The sequence below is a fragment of the Hemiscyllium ocellatum genome, chromosome 23 (assembly GCF_020745735.1).
Source record: "Hemiscyllium ocellatum isolate sHemOce1 chromosome 23, sHemOce1.pat.X.cur, whole genome shotgun sequence".
In the NCBI taxonomy this organism is placed as follows: domain Eukaryota; kingdom Metazoa; phylum Chordata; class Chondrichthyes; order Orectolobiformes; family Hemiscylliidae; genus Hemiscyllium; species Hemiscyllium ocellatum.
In genome coordinates, this window is record NC_083423.1 from 24809242 (window position 1) to 24830148 (window position 20907).

The 20907-nt window shown below is 40.3% G+C and overlaps 1 protein-coding gene across 3 annotated transcripts in view; it reads left to right on the top strand.

The window, feature by feature from the left end:
- The first annotated feature begins 2961 nt into the window (after nt 1–2961).
- Nucleotides 2962–20907, top strand: part of LOC132826704 (SRSF protein kinase 2-like) — a 226984-nt gene continuing 209038 nt past the window's right edge. For all 3 annotated transcript variants that reach the window (XM_060842795.1, XM_060842790.1, XM_060842794.1), the window contains exons 1-2: nt 2962–3034; nt 3249–3309. In XM_060842795.1, coding sequence (XP_060698778.1) covers nt 3019–3034; nt 3249–3309 — 77 coding nt within the window. In that variant the 5' untranslated portion in view covers nt 2962–3018. The remainder of the gene's footprint in view (nt 3035–3248; nt 3310–20907) is intronic.

A 20907-nucleotide genomic window follows, 5' to 3' on the forward strand; every position in this document is an offset into this window, starting at 1 on the left:
AGTGTTTAATCTACTGGGTTTTCTCGTACCCCACATCTATTCAAAGCTGTCTAAATCAGTTCGAATCCTGGGTGAGCCCCCAAAGTGTTACGACACGGGGTAACCCACCGCCCCCTCCCCCTCCATTCCCGGCTAATTTAAACCAGTAACACAGAAGAGATTTACCCTGTGTGGTAATCGATTAAAATTTGAGAGGCCAAGAACTATCCCAAAGGTCACTATTTAAAAATTAACAACTCTAGTTTTTAAAGTCTAACAGAGAATAATTAATTAACAACTATTTACAACTCCTTTCTCTAATCTATCTTTTACCTTCCTCTCTATAATACTAGTCTGATAAACCCACCCCCCCCCGATTAAGATTTACTGAAAATTCAAATTTCAAAACCAGCCAGCTGTCAAATTTCCTCTTTGTATCTTCCTCTGTCTTCTTTTCTTCTTAGAAAATTCACAGGTCATTGATAGATAAAGGTACCTTCAAGAGAGTTATTCTCCAGGCAGTCTGCATACGACCAGATGGGCCTATGGGCTGAGAAGCAGCAGATGGAGTTTAATTCAGAAAAATGCGAGACCATAGAGCAACAACAAGGTGCTGCATTTTGGGAAAGCAAATCTTATCAGGATTTATACACTTAATGGTAAGGTCCTAGGGAGTGTTGCTGAACAAAGAAACCTTGGAGTGCAGGTTCATAGCTCCTTGAAAGTGGAGTTGCAGGTAGATAGGATAGCGAAGGCGGCGTTTGGTATGCTTTTCTTTACTGGTCAGAGTACTGAGTACAGGAATTGGGAGGTCATGTTGTGGCTGTGCAGGACATTGGTTAGGCCACTATTGGAAGGGGTGGCCTTATAGAGGTTTACAAAATTATGAGGGGCATGGATAGGGTAAATAGGCAAAGTCTTTTCCCTGGGGTCGGGGAGTCCAGAACTAGAGGGCATAGGTTTAGGGTGAGAGGGAAAGATATAAAAGAGACCTATGGGGCAACATTTTCAAGCAGAGGTTGGTACGTGTATGGAATGAGCTACCAGGGGAAGTGGTGGAGGCTGGTACAATTGCAACATTTAAGAGGCATTTGGATGGGTATATGAATAGGAAGGGTTAGGAGGGATATGGGCCGGATGCTGGCAGGTGGGACGGCATGGACGGGTTGGACCGAAGGGTTTGTTTCCATGCTGTACATCTCTATGACGGCGGCTTGGCAATTCTCCTCCCCAACTGTTCAATTTTCCCCAGTCTTATAACCCAAAACTTCAGACTGTTTCATTGGTTTTTAATATTGTCAACATCCTAAATTCAAACTTGATTGAAGTTTGGTATTTTGGGGTATAGTTTAAACTGATTGACCGAATTTGAATTTGTCTTTGTTTCCAGGCAACCCAGCTAGTGCTAGCTGTTCTGAACCAAATGTTACATTGTAAATTCTCCAGCATTCAGTGTGCTTCTCTAAGTCCTTGCTGGCTTTCAACTTTCTTAAAGGTACAGTACCTCTTACACCTTCATAACACTTGTGCAAAACGTTTGCAACACTCCCTCCTCTTTTACATCCTTTCTATGTTGTCTGAAGACCCTAGATCCTAGAGTATTGAGCTGCCAATCCTGCTCCTCTCTCAACTATGTCTCAGTGATAGCAGTTACGTTATACTCCCATGTTTTTCTTCATGCAATCAATTCACCTGTCTTATTCGTTAGACACCTTGCATTAAAATAAATACCATTCAATCTTGCCAAGCTCCCTTGTGCCTTTTTTGGCCTATAATGTCTATGGCTACCTGACTCCCTTGCTATCTCTTCCAATTTTGGTTCCCTCTGTTGAACCTTCTCTCTGGATCCTACTCCTCTGCTAAGTTAGTTTAAACCCTCCCCAACTTGAATCTGTAAAATTCTTTACTGTATGTGGCTGTTGCAAATGAGTTATTAAGTCTATTAAAGTATGAGATATACAGATTTTTAATTAGTAAGGGACCAAGGATTCTAAGGATAATGCAGAAAAATGGAGAAGAGAAATATCAGATCAACCATTTTCTCATTGAACAGCGGACCAGACTCAACAGGCCAAATGGCCTACTTCTGCTCCTACATCTGATGGTCTTACTCCCTGTTCGTATGATTGGCAGTGGTAATATGCATTTTACAACAGCTTGTCGTCATATAGCATCTTTAAAATGATAAACATCCCAAGTAATTTCACAAGAGCATTACGAAGTGAAAAAAATGACACTGAGCGACAAAGGAATGTCCTAAAGGAGAAAAACTGATGGACATAGAGGGTATTGTGGATTTTAGGACATGGGCAACTGAAGGCATGTCATCAGGAAAGATGCAATTAAAATTAAAGATGCCCAACTGATCGGAATTAGAAGAGTGCAGACTTCTCAGAGGAGCATGAAGCTGTAAAAGATTACACAAGTAGAATTATATCCTCAGAGAATAGAATGATTATTTTAGTATTTACTTAATATGACCAAAGTTTAAAAAGATGACACAGACAAAAACTTTGTAAATCAACTTTGAACTAATGCAAACATATTATACAGTTAGTTAAATAATTTCTTACATGAATGGGAAACAGGTTGAAGTACAGTTGAAGAAGCTTGCACGCAAGTCCACATCTCTGACATTGCATAGACACAATGTTTCTAAACAAAACACAGGTATTAAAGCACATGAACATGATTATCAGCGCATCAAATGACGGATATCTGTGTTGTTTGTCATCTCAATGTGTGACAATTTACAGTATTTACTCATTGAATGATGGATTTTTACGGTTCATTTGTCGTTAGTATGTGCACCTTGTGAAGAACCAAAATATTTATGTTCGAAACACACACGAACAGAGCAATGGGTCTTTTCGCATCGTGGATGTTTAAATATACATTGCAGGCCCTTTAACTTCCGAGCTCCCCATCGAAGGCACGTGACGTCAATTATGTACCGGTTGTCTAGTTTCCTGCGCTCGAGCGCCGGGAAGTTGACGGTTGCGCCTGCGCGCGGCTCCGCGAGGACAATCCTGCTGGAAAATGAGTTCCAGGAAAGGTGAGGGAAAAAAAAACAAATTAACGCGACCGTCCAGTTGTCCATTTAAACGTCAAGCACTTTTCTATTTGGAAAAGAACACATCACGAATAGAAACAAATCTCCTTACATTACATGATTGCCTAGGTGTATTTGGGGTTTTTTTTGGTTGTTGAGAACTACCTATATTTAAAATTATATATATTTCTCCTTGTTTCCCGTCTTGCCTTGACAGTCCTGGCCATTCAAGCTCGAAGGAGGAGGCCGAAAGGAAAGAAAGAGAAGGCACATAAAAAGTGAGTAGTGCAGAGTGTGGTTTGTGTAAATTGATGCTGCTCCTTTGCTCTTGATTTTTCTGGATCCAGTAACGGCGCTTTAGTCTTGAGCAGAAAAATGCTTCATTCATTGAGTGATGTTGCAAACCACTAGTATAATTTAAAATAAATCTCTGTATTTGTGTCTATATACCTTTGCATCTTCCGCAATGTTTATTTCATTACTTTATCCTAGCAAACGTTTTTATAAATGTTGGCCTTTTTGTTGGCATTTTGCATAGTTTGGGCTTGGCTGAATTTGATTTAAAATATCCAGTGTTAGTTATAATGTTTTGTTATGAATGTGCCATCAGCTATAATCAACTGTAGAGATGAAATCTGCTTTTTTTTCAGTATGGGTGGGAGTTTTCTTTGTAAACTAATTGACAGCCTCTTGTAGTTTTGAGGTGTGTGAACCATTTCAGGTAGAATGTGCATGTAATATAATTTTGGTATAATTACTTGATGACAGTTTTGCCTCAAATATAATTGCGTCTGTTGTTAATTTGCATTGTGTGGTATGTTTTGTTAACATTTGATTTAATGTTCTATCACTTTCCTGATTTTAAGTGGCTCTGTACTGCATCATATTCTAGACTTAGCCACTGAATCATGAGTGAGGGGTGACATTTATTTTGATAGTTGAAAGAAACTCATGTAGTTCTATGGCAATTTGTGTATGATACCTGTGCAATTGCTTAGCATGTCAACTTTCATCCATTCTATGCTTGAGCACACAGTGAAGAAGAGATGAGGTAAAACTTCTGTAAACATTGAATATTATTGGTATTCTTTTTGACATTTTGACTCCTTAATGTCAGTAACTTGTTTAATACTTTGATTTTAAAGTCAACGCCAACACAGTATGCAGATATAGTGCTAATGATATCTGTAAACTTGTGGAACATCGAGTCAAAGATACACAACATGGAAACAGACCCTTCTCTTTGCTTCTAAAGCAGCAGTGAGAACATATTTTTTTCAGTGGGTTATTGCATGTGTATGTTTCTACTGGTGAGCTTCATTGAATTAATAGCTTAATATAGTCCTGACATTGTTATGGTGCTGAAAAACATTTTATCTACTGACTAACATGGTATGAATAAAGTCATTTTGGTTTGAAGTTGGAACTGTAATATTTGAACAAGACTGGTTTGTAGCTAGTCCCTTTTTAATCAGTTATAATTTATAGTAATAGAAGAGCAAAATACTGCTGATGCTGCAAATGTGAAATAACAACAGAGAATATTGGAAATATTCTGTAGGCCTGGCAGCAGATTTGGGGAGAGAAAGAAAATGTCATTGTTTTTAAGCATTAAGTCAGAACTTGTGTGGGGGGGAAATAGTTAGACATTTCAGGTCTTAAACAAGCACCGAGGTGGTGGATGGGTGCAAAGAGCTAAAGCAATGTTCTGTCTTCCATTCATCCACTGTGCAGGTTAAATGATGAAAGGAAGGGTAGTACAAGATAAAGAGTTGATTTTTAAAAAAAGACAAGAAACAAAAAATGAATCTGGTGGAGGTGTAAAAAAAAAAGTGAGTTTTGAGAAGATTTGTAGCTCGGGTTGAGGTTCTGGATGTAGGTTTGCTCGCTGAGCTGGAAGGTTCATTTTCAGACGTTTTGTCACCACACTAGGTGACATCATCAGTGAGCCTCCGGATAAAGCACTGGTGGTATGGCCCGCTTTCTATTGATGTGTTTAGATTTCCTTGGGCTAGTGATACCATTTCCTGTGGTGATGTTATTTGCTGTTCCTTTTCTCATGGGGTGGTAAATGGGATCAAGTCGATGTGTTTGTTGATCGAGTTCCAGTTGGATTGCCATGGTTCTGGGAATTCACATGAATGTCTCTGTTTGGCTTGTTGTAGGATGAGTGTGTTGTCCCAGTCGAAATGGTGTCCTTCCTCATCTGTATGTAAGGATACTAGTGAGAGTGGGTCATGTCTTTTTGTGGTTAGTTGATGTTCATGTATCCTGGTGGCTAGTTTTCTGCTTGTTCGTCCAATGTAGTGTTTGTTATAGTTCTTGCACATGTAAATTTTGTAAATATCATTAATTTTGCTTGTTGTCTGTATAGAGTCTTTGAAAGATTTCATTTACAAAATAACGTGCAAGAACTGTAACAAACATATATTAGATGAACAAACAGAAAACTAGTCACCAGGTTACATGAACATTAACTAACCACAAAGACATGACCCACTCTCTCTAGTATCTTTACATACAGATGAGCAAGGATGCCACTTTGACTGGGACAACACATCCATCGTAGGACAAGCCAAATAGAGACATACATGAGAATTCCTAGAAACATGGCACTCCAACTAGAACTCTATCAACAAACATATTTAAAAATCACAACACCAGGTTATAGTCCAACAGGTTTAATTGGAAGCACACTAGCTTTCGGAGCGGCGCTCCTTCATCAGGTGACAGTGGAGGGCTCGATCGTTACACAGAATTTATAGCAAAAATTTGCAGTGTGATATAACTGAAATTATACTTTGAAAAATTGATTGTTAAGCCTTTCATCTGTTAGAATACAGTGATAGTTTCACTTCTTTCATGTGTAAATCACAAAACCTTTTTATATTAAAAAGTTGCATTCTCGGGTTAGCTGTTAACAATGGTGATAGCTAGACAATATGTTGAAGGTGTTAGCCCCTGTGTTCTCTGTCTATGACCTGATGTTTAGATTGATTCTAATCTAAAAAGTGAGATAACAGTTTTACATAAATTCATGCAGTTTTTGAGCTCAGAGTTCTTACATGAATTAATACAGTTTTTGAGCAAAGTGCAATGTAACTCTGCAAGTACAAATTCACCCCACAAAATATGTGTGCATGTGGGTCTTTGTGTGTGTGTGTGTGTGTCTGTCTGGATGGATGGGGGTTGAGTGTGAGTGCAGAGTGTCTTAAGTCTGTGAGGGGCTGCATGTGGGAGTGTGTGTGTCTTTATAAGGGTATGTGTGGGTGTCTGTGTGTACCTGTGTCCATGTGTGTGTGTGTGCGTGCAATGATGATCACCTGTAATGTGACATGAACCCAAGGTCCCGGTTGAGGCCCTCCCTATGGGTACCGAACTTAGCTATCCGCCTCTGCTCGGCCATTTTCCTCAGCTGCCTGTCCCGAAGTCCATCTTGGTGTTGTGTGATTTTTAACTTTTGTACACCCCAGTCCAACACCAGCATCTCCAAAACAAACATATTGACTAGGATCCCATTTACCACCCCTGAGAAAAAGAACAGCAAATGACGTCACTACAGGAAATGGCATCATCAACCCAAGGAAACCTAAACACATAAATAAAAGCGGGCCATACCACCTGTGCTTCATCCGGGGGCTCACTGATGATGTTACCTAGCATGGTGACAAACCATCTGAAAACAAACCTTCCAGCTCAGCGAGCAAACCTACATCCAGAAAAGAAGGTCACTGGTGCAGCTGTTGCCTGATGTTAACATTTCCAGCATTTTCTATCTTTATTCATATTTTCAGTCGTTTGTTTCCAAGATATTTCAGTATTTTTATTGGTGCTGCTTCTTGCTCAAGCCAAGGATTATGTAAGTGATCAGTTGCTAACAACAGGCTTTAATTAGGTTGAAAACAATGACTGCAGATTCTGGAAACCAGATTTTGGATTAGTGGTGCTGGAAGAGCACAGCAGTTCAGGCAGCATCTGAGGAGCAGCAAAATCAACGTTTTGGGCAAAAGCCCTTATTTGGCAAGGATATGCTTAATGTTTTCAGTTCCTTAGGACCAGGCCCTGCTGTTTACTCTTTATATAGATGTTTTGGGTTGGAATCTGGATAGCTGTTATCAATTAATGTAATTAGAAATAATATTCTCATTGAAGAGTGCCAGATCCTTACATTAGTGGTTCAGAAATTCAAAGGAAGTTAGTACAAAAATTGTAGATTCCTAAATCGATCTTCCTGAGCTCTCTTCTTTCAGGAATGTTTTCTTTCGATTTGAGATTTGGAAATGAAACTCCATAAGTTGAAAGAGGTGAGAGAGAATCCAGAAAATTATAGGCCTGTTTAACATTGGTTGTGGGAAAGTTATTGCAATTCCTAATTATGCTTCAAGAAGTATGAACTTAATGAGAGAGCCATACAGTCATATAACATGGAAACAGACCCTTCAATCCAACATAATCTGATTATGCTGAGCATAATCCCAAACTAGTCCTATCTGCCTGCTCCTGGCCCATATCTCTTGAAACCTTTCCCATTTTATGTATGTATCCAAATGTCTTTTAAAAGTTCTAATTGTACCCGGATCCACCACTTTCTCAGGAAGTTCATTCCACACGTGATGAATGCACTCTGTTTAACAAAAAATGAAAATTTGCCTCATGATTTTTGTTTTAAATCTCTCTCCTCTCACCTTTAAAAATATGCCCTCAGTCTTGATATTCCCCATCCTAGGAAAAAGACAACTGCCATTAACTCTATTTCTATCTCTCATTATTTTATAAACTTCCGTCAGGTCACCTCTCAACCTCCTATGCTCTAGTGGAAAAAAGTCCCAGCCTTTCTTTATAACTCAAACCTTCCATACCCAGCAACATGCAGGTAAATCTCTTATGAACACTCTTAAGCTAAACATACTTCCTGTATGTGGACACAGTATTCCAGAAGAGGCCTCACCATTGTCCTGTACAACCTCAACATGATTTACCAAATTCTATACTGAAAGGATTGAGCAATGAAGGCAAGAGTGACAAACACCTTTTTTAAATGCCCTGACTATATGTGATGCATCCCTAGGTCCCTCTGTTGTACAACACTACCCAAAGCCCTACCCTTGTTTATTGAACCAAAATACAATACCTCTCATTTATTCAGATTAAACTCCATCTGCCATTTTTCAGCCCATTAAACTATTTGATCAAGATCTCTTTGTAATCTTCCAACACCTCCTTCACCGTTCACTATACCACCAATTATGGTGTTATCCACAAACTTAGTAACCATGCCTTTTATATTCTCATCCAAATTATTTATATAAACGACAAAAGAAGACCCAAAACCGATCCTTGTGGAACACTGCTGGTTACAGGCCTACAGTCTGAAAAGCAACCCTCCTCCACTACTGTTTCCTTAAGTCAATTATGTATCCAGTTGGTAAGATCTCCCTGAATCTGATGTGACCTAATTTTACTAATTAGTCTGCCATGTGGAACCTTGTTTTAGGCTTTACTAAAATCCAAATAAACAGCATCAACTGCTCTGCCATTAATCAATCTTTTTGATAACTTCCTCAAAAAACTCAGTCAAATTTGTGAGGCATGATTTTCTGTACACAAAACCCTGCTGACTACCCATAATCAATTTTCGCCTCTCTAATTGCCCATAAATCCTATGTTTTATAATCACCTCCAACAATTTACCCACAACGGACATCAGACTTACAGGTCTATGGTTCCCCAGTTTCTCCCTACGACCTTTCTTAAACAAAGACACAACATTAGTCACCAGTCCTCAGGTACCTATTCTGTAGTTATAGATGATACAAATATTTCTGTAAGAAGTGTCACAATTTCTTCCCTTACTTTCCATCACTTTCTGGAATACATTAATCACGTCCCAGTGATTTTTCCATCTTTATATTCTCTAAACCCTCCTCAATATCCTCCTCTGTAATGTAAAGAGTTTTTAAAGCATCAAAGTTTATTTCTCTGCATTCTCTTGAATCCATTTCTTTCTCCACATTAAAAATGCACGTGAAGTATTTATTTAGCGCGCTCCCGTCTCCTGGGATTCAACACAAAGATGACTTCCTTGATCTTTAAGAGGTCCAACTCCTCTCTCGAGTTACTATCTTCCTCTTAATGTATTTGTAGAATCTCTTTGGATTATCCTTCACCTTATCAGTGTTATCTCATATCCCCTCTTTGCCTTCCTGATTTCATTCTTAAGAATGCCCCTACACTCTTAAGAGATTCAATTAAACTGGGTTTGTAAAGTTAACAAGTCAATTTTCAATATTAGGCAGGTCCAGCAACATTTTTTTTAGTGTGAAAAACAATATGTGAGGTCAATGGGTTTACATGGACTTGTAGAAGACCTCCATGTAAGAAACTGTCCGCAGAATGTAATGCGGAAGATATGAATAACTTAGTTAGGAGATTGGATAGGCAGTAAAAGTTAATGGGATAATAGAGATATATTCAAATTGGAAGGAAGTGAGAATCTGTGCTAAGGTCTCATCAGTTCATGATATTTGCAATTACTTGGCAAAATAAAGAGCCTTGTTTCCAATTTTTCCAAAAAGGTGGTATTTGATAGTGCTCATGGTGGGATAAAGATCAATTGAGAGATCTAAGTACATATATGACAATACAGTAACAAATGGATTTTGACGCAAATATGTTTGAGGCCATTCATTTGGATCAAAACAAATCTAAGTATTATTTATTCAAACTATGAGCACTGTAAGTTTAGGTGAAATTTGGTGCCTCTCTTTTAATGTTTTTTGCTCACAGATAATTTAAAGTATTAAGGTTGAGCACAAAAATTGATCAAACAGGCTCATGGATTCTAGACTTTCTAACTAAAACCCTAGACTGTAAGGGAGAGAGAGAGTTTTTTGCTGCAGCTATTTTCTTTATGAAAAAGCCCTGATTAGGATGTGTAAGTCTAGGTCTCGCACTTTAGAAAGGATATATGGTCTTGGAAAATGTGCAGTGCGGATTTGCTGGAATGATACCATGGCTCCGAGTATTAAATTGTGAGGAACAGTTATGTAAACTAGGCTTGTACTTACTGCCAAATTAGAAGGTTGAAAGGTGTTTTCATTGAGAGTTGTATAGTTTTGAAAGGAATTGATCAGGTTGATAGATGGCAACTTTTTCACAGACAAGGGGGATAAGCTAAAATTCAGATTTAGAACTTAACGATCAGGAGCGAAGTGGGCCATTTGGCCACTCCAACCTGCCCGTTGCTCTATGACTTCATGGTTTATCTGCTTTTGGCCTCAACTCCTCTTTTTTTTTTGTGGTGGCTCCTTTATAACCCTCATCTCTTTGATTAAGTAAGAAAATTATAGGTTTTTGAAATAAATAGGTCCAATGATCTTGCTGCCACAATTTTCCGGTGTATAGAATTCCAGACATTGATTACCATGAGAGAAGAAATTCCTTGCACCCTCCGTTTTAAATGAATGCCCCATTAGGCCATTCAGGAGAGGGGTTAGCAAATACTTCAAGTAAATGGTGGCAAAATTATCGAACACTCATCCCCCAAATTGCAGCAGATGGCAGTTTACTAATTTTAAATGCGAGATCAATACAATTTTTATTTGGCAATGCATGAAAGAATATGCAGCCAAGAAAAAGAGCAGCCACAATTATATTTGAATAGCATAACATACTTGAGGGGTTATGTTTAACTGTAGTAGGCTATCCAGCATTTTTAAGTCTGTTCCACCAGTCAGAGATCATGGCTGACCTGTGACCTAACTCCTAAGCACTCTATTTGTAGAAATGATTCCTAACTTTACTTGTTATTGCTTTGGTTGTATTATTTTAAAAAAAATTTCCATGAGCTGTATGCTCCCCAACTTATGGAAATAGTTTGTGTTTCTTCTTTATCTATTCCTTTTACTATCTTGGAAACGCAGATCAAATCATTGCTTTAACTTCCAAGTTCCAGCAAATACAACCTTTGCTTGTAAAATCTTTTCTTGTAAGTAAGCCTTTGGAGTTTAGAAATAATTCCGGTCAGTTTGAGCTACATTCTGTATATCCTTTCTCAATGTGGTCTCCCAGAACTGAACATAGTACTCCAGATATGATGTAAACTGTGCTTTTCTTGAAAGTAGAGTGACTTTAAGCCCCTTGTATTCTAGGCCTCTATGTATAAAGGCCAAAATTCCATTAGTCTTTTTCACCATTTTGTACCTGGACCACCTAAGTTTTCTACCTTTTCTATCATTTTAGAAATTACAGTGGTCTATCTTTAAGGTTCAGAGTAGATGATGTTACACTTGGCTGCATTGAAGTATATTTGCAGCTGTTTCATCTATTCATTTAACTTGATATTTCTTTGTAACTTGACACTTCCATCGACGCTGCTGCCCAGTTTTTGTCCTATCAACAAATCTAGTCACCTGACTTCAAATTCTCACATCTATGTAAATAATAATAATGGGCAATTGTTGAGACTCCAGACCTCTTTCGGTGCTGGTAATCATATTCCGCCCATTAGCTATCTTGTCTCTTCTCCTGACAGTCAGCCTAATAAGTTCAGTTACTTGCCCTCAATTTTCTGGACTTCAGCTTTAGCTAACAGTCTTTTTTCAGAGATTTTATTGAATATTTTTCTGGTGGTTTATATGTCCTGGATTTAAAGTTTTGACATTATCTTGTCCACTGGCCAAAGTATGGCTTTATTCATATTGGCTGACCTAAGGTACCATAATTGCCTGACCAAGAATCTTGATAGGCTATTCAGCTGTTGGATCATAACAGTTGATCTCCTGTTCCTGTATATATACACTGCCATCAGGTGTTGCTGGATTGCACGTGCAATCCATTTTATGCCCTGTCCCCTAAATTAGCAACTCCAGAATAAGTTGGAGCATGATTACTCCCTCTGCGGTTGAGGTTAGTTGACTTAGAAAATATTAAATATAGCTCCTTTTGTTATCTCAATGGCTGAGCCACTCATTGAATGAATTGCTGAATCATTTGAGTGGTTGCTATTTATACTAAAAATCATCATGAAGTTTAACTTAGGTAAATGTGAGAAAGCAAATCCTTAGCAGGACTTCTACACTTAATAGCAAGGTCATGGGGAGTGTTGCTGAACGAAGAGACCTTGGAATACAGGTTCATAGCTCCTCGAAAGTAGAGCCACGAGTAGATCACATAGTGAAGAAGGCGATGGTATGCTTTTCTTTTATTGGTCAGAGTATTGAGTACAGGAGTTGGAAAGTCATGCTGTGGCTGTACAGGATGTTGGTTTGACCACTTTTGGAATGTATATGTGCAGTTCTGGTCTCCTTCCTATCAGAAAGATGTTGTGAAACTTGAAAGGGTTCAGAAAAGATTTACAAGGATGTTGCCAGGGTTGGAGGATTTGAGCTATAGGGAGAGGTTGAATAGGCTGGGGCTGTTTTTCCCTGGAGGCCTTTTATTGAGGTTTAGAAAATCGTGAGGGGCATGGCTAGGATAAATAGACACAGTCTCTTCCCTGAGTTTGGGGAGTCCAGAACTAGAGGGTATTGGTTTAGGGTGAGAGGGGAAAGATATAAAAGAGACTTAAGGGGCAACTTTTTCACACAGGGTGGTACGTGTATGGAATGAGCTGCTAGAGGATGTGGTGGAGGCTAGTACAATTGCAAAATTTAAAAGGCATCTGGATGGGTATATGAATTGGAAGAGTTTTGGACGGATATGGTTCGGGTGCTGGCAGGTGGGAACTCGATTGTGTTGGGGTATCTGGTCGACATGGACAAGTTGGACCGAATGGTCTGTTTCCATGCTGTACGTCTCTATGACTCTGCGATTTTCCATCTCCATAAACAATCCCCTCCTCTTCCAATACTCATCCCAGAAAATTACCAGCTTGGCCAATATGTATTTAGTGACTGTGTAGTTTGTATACAGTGATGCTTTATCTAAAAAAATGTTGGAGACTGGACAGCACCACTGAAATGATATCTCAAATTAATACAAAATTTATGGTAATAGATAAGCAGAATAATACATGACTTACTAAAGTTTGAGTGCATCGCCAAAATTTTGTTCACTCTAAAATGCCACCTTGTCTCAGTCCTACTTTCCCTTCAGTGAAAAGGTCATTAACTCCAAATACCAATGAAGTGACTTCATCTAATCAAGCCTGAAGCTTCAGTGCAGTAATTTGATGGTTGAAAAGTGCTATTTCTATCTGTTCAATAAGTCTGAACAGAGATATATGACTGATATTTTGTTTATACTACAACTGTAAGTATGACAATATATAGTATTAACAAGTTTACTATACTTTTCAGAATCTATTATAAAAGATGTTATGCAGTAACTGAATAACGTTCTGAAACACAATGTAGAAATATATGTAGCTTTCATGTTATTTTTAAGGCTATGTTCAACTAAGAATTCCATTGTACCAAAATGGCTTTTATCCATAATAAGTATGGTCAGTGAGTTTACAGATGATACCAAAATTGGTGGTTTTGTGGACAGTGAAGGGAACTTGTGCGTGGAGTCTGAGCAGATAGGGGAAGCTTCGGTTTTCGCTAAGGAAAGGGACCTTGTTGTGAATGAGAACTTTGAGGAGCTAGGAAACAGGCTTGAACAGATCAAGATTGAAGTTGATGTGCTAGAAATTTTGGCAAACATTAAGATTTGATACGTCTCCAGGGCCAAACCAGATTTACCCTAGGTTGCTCCAGGAAGCAAGAAAGGGGGTTGCTAAGCTGCTGGCGAAGATCTTTGCTACCTCACTCTCCATGGGAGTCGTACTAGATGACTGGAGGGAGACTAATGTTGTTCTTCCTTTCAAGAAGGGGAATAGGGAAATCCCTGGCAATTACAGACCTGTCCGTCTTACATCTGTGGTCAGCAAGGTTTTGGAAAGAATTGAGTTATAGGATTTATGACTATTTGGAAAAGCATTGTGTGATTAAAGGCAGTCAGCATGGCTTTGTGAGGGGCAGGTCATATGTCACACATCTTATTGAGTTCTTTGAGGAGGTGATGACACAGGTCGAGCAGTGTATATGGACTTCAGCAAGGCACTTGATAAGGTTCTCCATGGTAGGCTCAATCATAAAGTCAGGAGGTAAGCGAGATTTGGCTGTCTGGATTCAGAGTAGGTTGGCTGACAGAAGGCAGAGTAGTGGTTGTAGATGGCAAGTATTCTGCCTGGAGGTCAGTGGTGAATTGTGTCCCGCAGGGCTCTGTTCTTGGGCCTCTGCTGTTTGTAGTTTTTATAAATGGCTTGGATGCGGAAGTTGAGGAGTGGGTTAGTAATTTTTCAAATGGCACAAAGGTTGGAGGTGCTGTTGATAGTAGTGAGGGCTATTGCAGGCTACAGCGCAACATAGACAGGATGCAGAGCTGGGCTGAGAAACGGCAGATGGAGTTCAACCTGGATAAATGCAAAGTGATGCATTTTGAAAGTTTGAACTTGAATGCTGAATAAAGGATTAAAGACAGGATTCTTAGCAGTGTGGAAGCACAAAGGGATATTGGTGTTCAAGTGCATAGATCCCTCAAAGTTGCCATCCAAGTAGATAGGGTTGTTCAGAAAGCATATGGTGTTTTGGCTTTCATTAACAGGGGGATAGGGTTTGAGCTGTGAGGTTTTGCTGCAGCTCTACAAAACCCTGGTGAGACCACACTTCGCTCTCTTATAAGAAAGGTACAGAGGCTTTGGAGAGGGTGCAAAGAAGGTTTACCAGGATACTGCATGGACTGGAGGGTCTGTCTTACGAAGAGAAGTTGACTAAGCTCGGATTTTTCTCTGGAGAGAAGGAGGAAAAGAGGTGATCCGATCGAGGTGTACAAGATAATGAGAGGCATGGATAGAGTCAAACACCAGAGACATTTCCCCAGAACAGGATTGACTGGCACGAGGGGCCCTAGCTTTAAGGTGTTAGGAGGAAGGTATAGAGGAGATGTTAGAGGTAGGTTCTTTACGCAGAGCGTTGTGAATGCATGAATGCATTGCCAGCAGTGGTGGTGGAAGCAGAGTCATTGGAGACATTTTAAGCAACTGCTGGACGTGCACATGAACTGTAGTGAATTGAGGGGTGCGTAGGTTAGGTTATTTTATTTTAGATGAGGAATAATCCTCGGCATAACATTGTGGGCCGAAGGGCTGTTCTGTGCTGTACTCTATGTTCTATGTCCTCCTCCTCAGATGCTGTCTGACCTGCTGTGTTTTTCCAGCACCACACACTCTCTCTCAATTCAACCTGCCATTGTACCTGGGTTAATGTGACTGTGAGTAACTGGGGGTTGTCTTGAGTCGCGTGTGACTGTGGGGTAGCGGCCAGAGTATCTGTGAGCATTGCAACTGCCTCACTTTGACTCCACCTTGCATTCGTGCGAGGGAGGGTGGGTGCTATGGGTCAGAGGGGGTCACCTTGCTTGTACAAGTTTGAATAAACTTTAACTGTTTCCTTTTATTCAGAGAGCTTTTTGCCATGACTCCGTAAGCTCTGCGAGGTGTGTTGAATGTTCCTCCAGAAAGCATGTACTATCTGTGTTTAATAAATTTGGTTGCTTGTTCACAGAAAAAAAAACAGTGAAGAGTAGGTCGGTATGCTTTTTGCCAGTGGCCTTCCTATGGACATTAAACCACGTAAGCTTTACTTCTCTTTCAGTCGTTTTGAGGGATATGAAGGTTCACTGATCAAGCTAATATCACAACAGCCAGTTGGCTTTGTTTCATTTAACAGCAGAGTGGGAGCAGAAGCAGCAAAGAATACTGCATTCGACTGGCCTACTGTTGCACTGCACACTCAGATGTGCTGGTATCCTCCATCTGAAGCATCTCCAGAAGGGTGGAAGTCTCGTCAGTTTTGTGAAGTATTTAACTGCCCTTATTCAAGAATTCGGATTTCTCCATTGAGTGGTGTTGAAGTGTAAATTACAATGGATAGTCATCTGCATTCTTTCATGGCTGTCATCCTCACCCAAAAACAGTGCAGTTTAACCCTTTAATATTACATTAATGTTCAGAGAGAGTGCCATTTTAATTTTTCAACATTGTAGTACAGGACATTGGTTAGGCCACTTTTGGAATACTGCATGCAGTTCTGGTCTCTCTGCATACAGGAAGGATGTTTGTGAAACTTGAAAAGCTTCTGAAAAAGTTTACAAGGATGTTGTCAAGGTTGGAGGGTTTGAGCTGAATAGGCTGGGGCTATTTTCACTAGAGTGTTTGGAGGCTGAAGGATGCCATTAGAAGTTGGTAACGCCATAATAGCCATAGATAGGATGAATAAGGTCTCTTCCCCAAGGTAGCAATGCCCAAAACATGCTGGCAGAGGTTTAAGGTGAGAGTGGAAAGATTTGACAGGGACCTATGGAGCAACCTTTTCATGCAGAGGGTGGTGTGCCAGGGGAGGTGGTGGAGGCTGGTACAATTGCAATACTTAAAATTTATCTGGGTGGGTGTATGAATAAGAAGGGTTTAGAGGCACATGGGCTGAATGTTGGCAAATGGGACTAGATTTATTTACGATATCTGATTTGCGTCTCTAAAGTCACAGATGGCCTTCTTTGACTGACTGATCATAGTAAACTGTTCCTTCTCAACCTTTTGTTACTCAAAGAAGAGCAGATTGTCAAAGAGGAAATGCAGCAAAGGTTTTCTAAGTTGGTTCCTGGAATGAGTGGATTGACCTGTGAGTTCAGACTGAATAGACTAAACTCATTCTCTGGAGTAAAGGCAAAGTACTGCGTATGCTGTAAATCTGAAGCAAACACACTCTGCTGGATAAATGCAGAAGACCTGTCCGCATCTTTGACTCTGTTTCTCTCCAATATTTTGAGTGTGGTGTGATTATTCTGTAGGACTGAAATGTTGGAGAATAAAAATTTTTAGAACTTTTTTGACAGGGAGAGGAGGAGCAAGAGGCAGATGGCATTGAGACCAAGTGTAAAAGCCAACTGGATTGTGTATGGTGAAGTAAGGGGAAAGAAATGTAAATTGAGATGTGAAAGGAAGAGAATCGGTCTTTGTGATGAGTGCAAAGTAGACAAGACACAAATGTGACTGTGGTGAGGTTAGTGGAATAAAGCAAAGCATTTAGTTTCTGAACTTATTGAATTCACTGAGAACTCAATCCTATAGAATGCCTCAGCAGCAAATGAGGTGGTGTTCCTTGAGCTTGCATTGTGCTTTATTGGATCTTTGCAACTGGTCCAGAACAGAAATCTTGACATGACAATCAAGGTGGTTTATTGAAAAGACAAGAGACCGGGAGTTTGGGGACTTTCTGGTCAGAGTGAAGGTGTTTTACTAAATGGTCACCCGATCTATGTTTGGTCTTGCCAATATAATGGAGGCCGCGGTGTGAACAGGGAATGCAGTGATCAAGATTTGAAAGAAGTATAAGCTACTTAGCTGTAATACCACACTCTGAAGCGTTAACTCTTTCTGTCTCCACAGATGGTGCCAGATCTGCTGTGTTACTCCTGTATTCTTCATGTTTGTGTCATATTCCTTGGAGTTTAGAGAATGAGGAGTGTTCTGATTGAATTACTGTGTATAGCTCTTAGGGAGCGAGACAGCATGGATGCTGTAAAATATGTTTCCCTGACTACAGAGTGTGGAAATAGGTTTCATGATCTTGGAATAATGGGTCAGCATTTAGGCTTGCAATCAGGCAACATTTCTTCATTCAAATTGCTGTCAATCTTTGAATTTTCTGTTCAGGCGTTAGAGCACAGTAGATTTTTAGATAGTGGAGGATTATAAGGATAGTGCAAGAAAGTGATTTGGGTAACCATTAGTAAAGGCTTAAATGGCCTAAGTCTTTTTATTTTCTCTGCTGTTTTATATAGTTTAGGCACCAAATAAAGAGTAAACTCCTCCTCCTTTCTTTGATTAAAGGTGTGATCGTGGGCCCTGTTTTTACCTATCTCTTTGTGGGATATGTGGAACATTCCTTGTTCTACTCATACTCTGGTCCTTTCCCACAACTATTTCTATGGTATACTGATGAACTTGTCAGTGCTGTTTTCCTCTCTCATCTGGTATTGAAAAAATTTAGAAATTTTGCTTCTAATTTCCACCCTGCTCCATCTCTGTCCCCCTCCCTCCCCTTTCTCAACATCTGTTTCCATTTCTGGGGATAGGCTGGCCACCAATATCCACTATAAACCTGTTGACTCCCACAGTTCCCTGTACAATATATCCTCACACCTACCTTCCTGTAAATGCTCCATTCCCTTCTTTCAGTTTCTCTGTCTTTGTCACACCTGTTCTGATGATGCCAGCTTCTACAAGGGGCCCTCCGAAATATCCACTGTGTCCAACCATCTCCTGCACTTCTTCCCATACCCCTTCTGTTTCCTCCTATAGGGTCCCTCGTATTTTATACCACACAAGCATCCATATCTAAAGCTGCTATTTCTGCCACCTCCAGCAGGATGCCACCACCAGACACACATTGTCCTTCCATCCCTAGTCAGCGCGCAGGGACAGTTTCCTCCGGAACACTGTGGTCCACTTCTTCTCCGCTCCTCACTCATCCCTACGAACCCTTGGCACTTTCCATACAAACTCAGAAGCTGTAATACCTTCCCCTTTACTTTCTCCTCCCTCTCTTCCTAAAGTCCCAGACACACCTTCCAAGTGTACCAATGATTTATATAGTTACACAGCATGGAAACAGACCCTCCGGTCCAAATCATCCACACTGACCGAATTTCCCAAACTGATCGAATCCCATTTGCTAGCATTTGGCCCATAGCCCTCTAAACCCTTCCTCGTCATGTACCCATCCTGATGCCTGTTAAATGTCGTAATTGTCCCAGGCTCCACCACTTCCTATGGTAGCACATTCCATACATCCACCATCCTCTGAAAAGGTTGCCCTCTTTCTCTCTCACCTTTAAACATTATGCCCTATAGTTTTAGATTCCCTTCACTTAATCTAGTCTTCTTTATTTGCTGCTCATCATCTGGTCTCTACTTTGGGGAGACAAAAAGCAGATTCGATGACCGTTTTGCAGTACACTTACATATTGTACACAAAAATGACTTGACCTTCTAGTTGCCTACACCTCAACACTTCATCTCACCCTAGTCAACATCTCTGTTGCAGGCTTGCTGCTCTGCAGCAAAGCTCCATGCAGACTGGAAGAATGGAACCTCATTTTCTATTTGGGGACTCTGCAGCCTTCAGGACTCAATATCAAGTTCAGTAATTTTTAGGGCCTGCGCACTTTCTTCCATGTCCTTCCCACGCAGCAGTGCTTCTCAGGTACTTATGGAGCTCATTAGCAGCTATTGATTCTCCCAGACTGACCATTATTTATTTGCCTTTCTGCCCAATTGCTGTTATGTACCTACCTGCCTACCATCTCTTGAATCTCGATTATTCAGTTAATCAATTCATCTGGGGCGTGGACTTTTCTATAAAGTCTGCTCCCTGTTCAGGAGATAATGCTGCATTACAGCATGCATGAGCTCCCTTCCAATACCCTGACCGTCCCCCAACACCGCTCCCCGCCCACCCCCACCCCAAACCCTGTCCAACACCGCTGTCTGCCATCAACACCACCCCTGCCTGCTCCCTGCCCCATCATCGCATTGCCCGCCCCCCCCCCCCCCCCCCCCCCCCCCCGCCTCCCAGGGTAGCTAGACTGGACACGAACAACAAGACAACTGCTGCTGCTGCCTTTTGGGAGGTGAGTCTCCAAATAGCGCGTGCGCATGTATACATCCACCCACCCACACCTTTTTCTTGTACAATATTGGAGAGATTATCTGGGGAAGGAGGGTTTAGGGTACACCCCTGTGTAGAACTCCAAGGAAAGGAGGGTGGGAGGTCAGTCATTTAGAGAGAGTGTCTGCGCTCCCATCAGTCCAGGATTGTTCTCAGCAGCACTTTTAATCTGTGTAAACAGATTTGTGTTGGACACACATCTTTGATGTGATGTTTCTGTCAGGACCTTGATCTCCTGTGGATAATCCGTTTTTTGGATAATTGGTATTTGGATAATCTAGGTTCCCCTATATACCAACCTTTTCATAGCTACAATCATTTCTGAAGAAGAGTCATTGAACTTGAAACTTTAACTCTGCTTTCTCTTCACAGATGCTGCCAGACCTGCTGAGTTTCTCCAGCAACTGCTGTTTAATTTCAGGTTTCCAACGTCTGCAGTTCTCTGGTTTCTATACAAAAGTATTTATTGTTTCTTGTGAATTTATTAGTAAATTTCCAAAGACCTGATAATCTGTGACCTTCCCAGATTTGTCATTATGCATCGTCCTCAAAGCTTTTCTATCAGTGTTTTTTTGCTGACATCCTGCGCTTGTGCGTGTGAGTCATGTGCGAGCTTGATGATGGTCTTCAGGCGTTTTCAAGATCTTTGTTTTGAATCAAGAATAAAAAATGTTACACTGAGATACGTGAACTGTGAAATTTAGCAGCAATCCTTTTCTGTCAGCTACTCTGCTTCTGTGAGAGAGTGGTCCAGGTGAGTCTTGATGTCAATTAACAGCTCATACTGCTTCAAAGTGCTTCGTTCCCTGTTATCTGAATAAGTTCATGAGACTGTATCAAAGTTGGTTAAATGTGTTTTTTTCCTTTAGTACATGTCCTCTTGTATAAAACACCAAATGAGAATTAATTCAAGTGACAGTTGGTGTATGATGTACATTGTCAAAATCTTTTGTGTAACTGATGTATTTTAGATAACTTTAATGCACAATTTATTGCTATTGAACGATAGACATTTTGAGCAGCCATGTAATGGTGAAGCATTTCCACATACATTGTATTTTTTATGTTTGAGATGCAAAAAGTAATCAAAAAATGTCAACAGAAATTAGAAGAGGAAACACTCAACTCTGCACTTAACACTGAAACATTAAGAGCCATTGG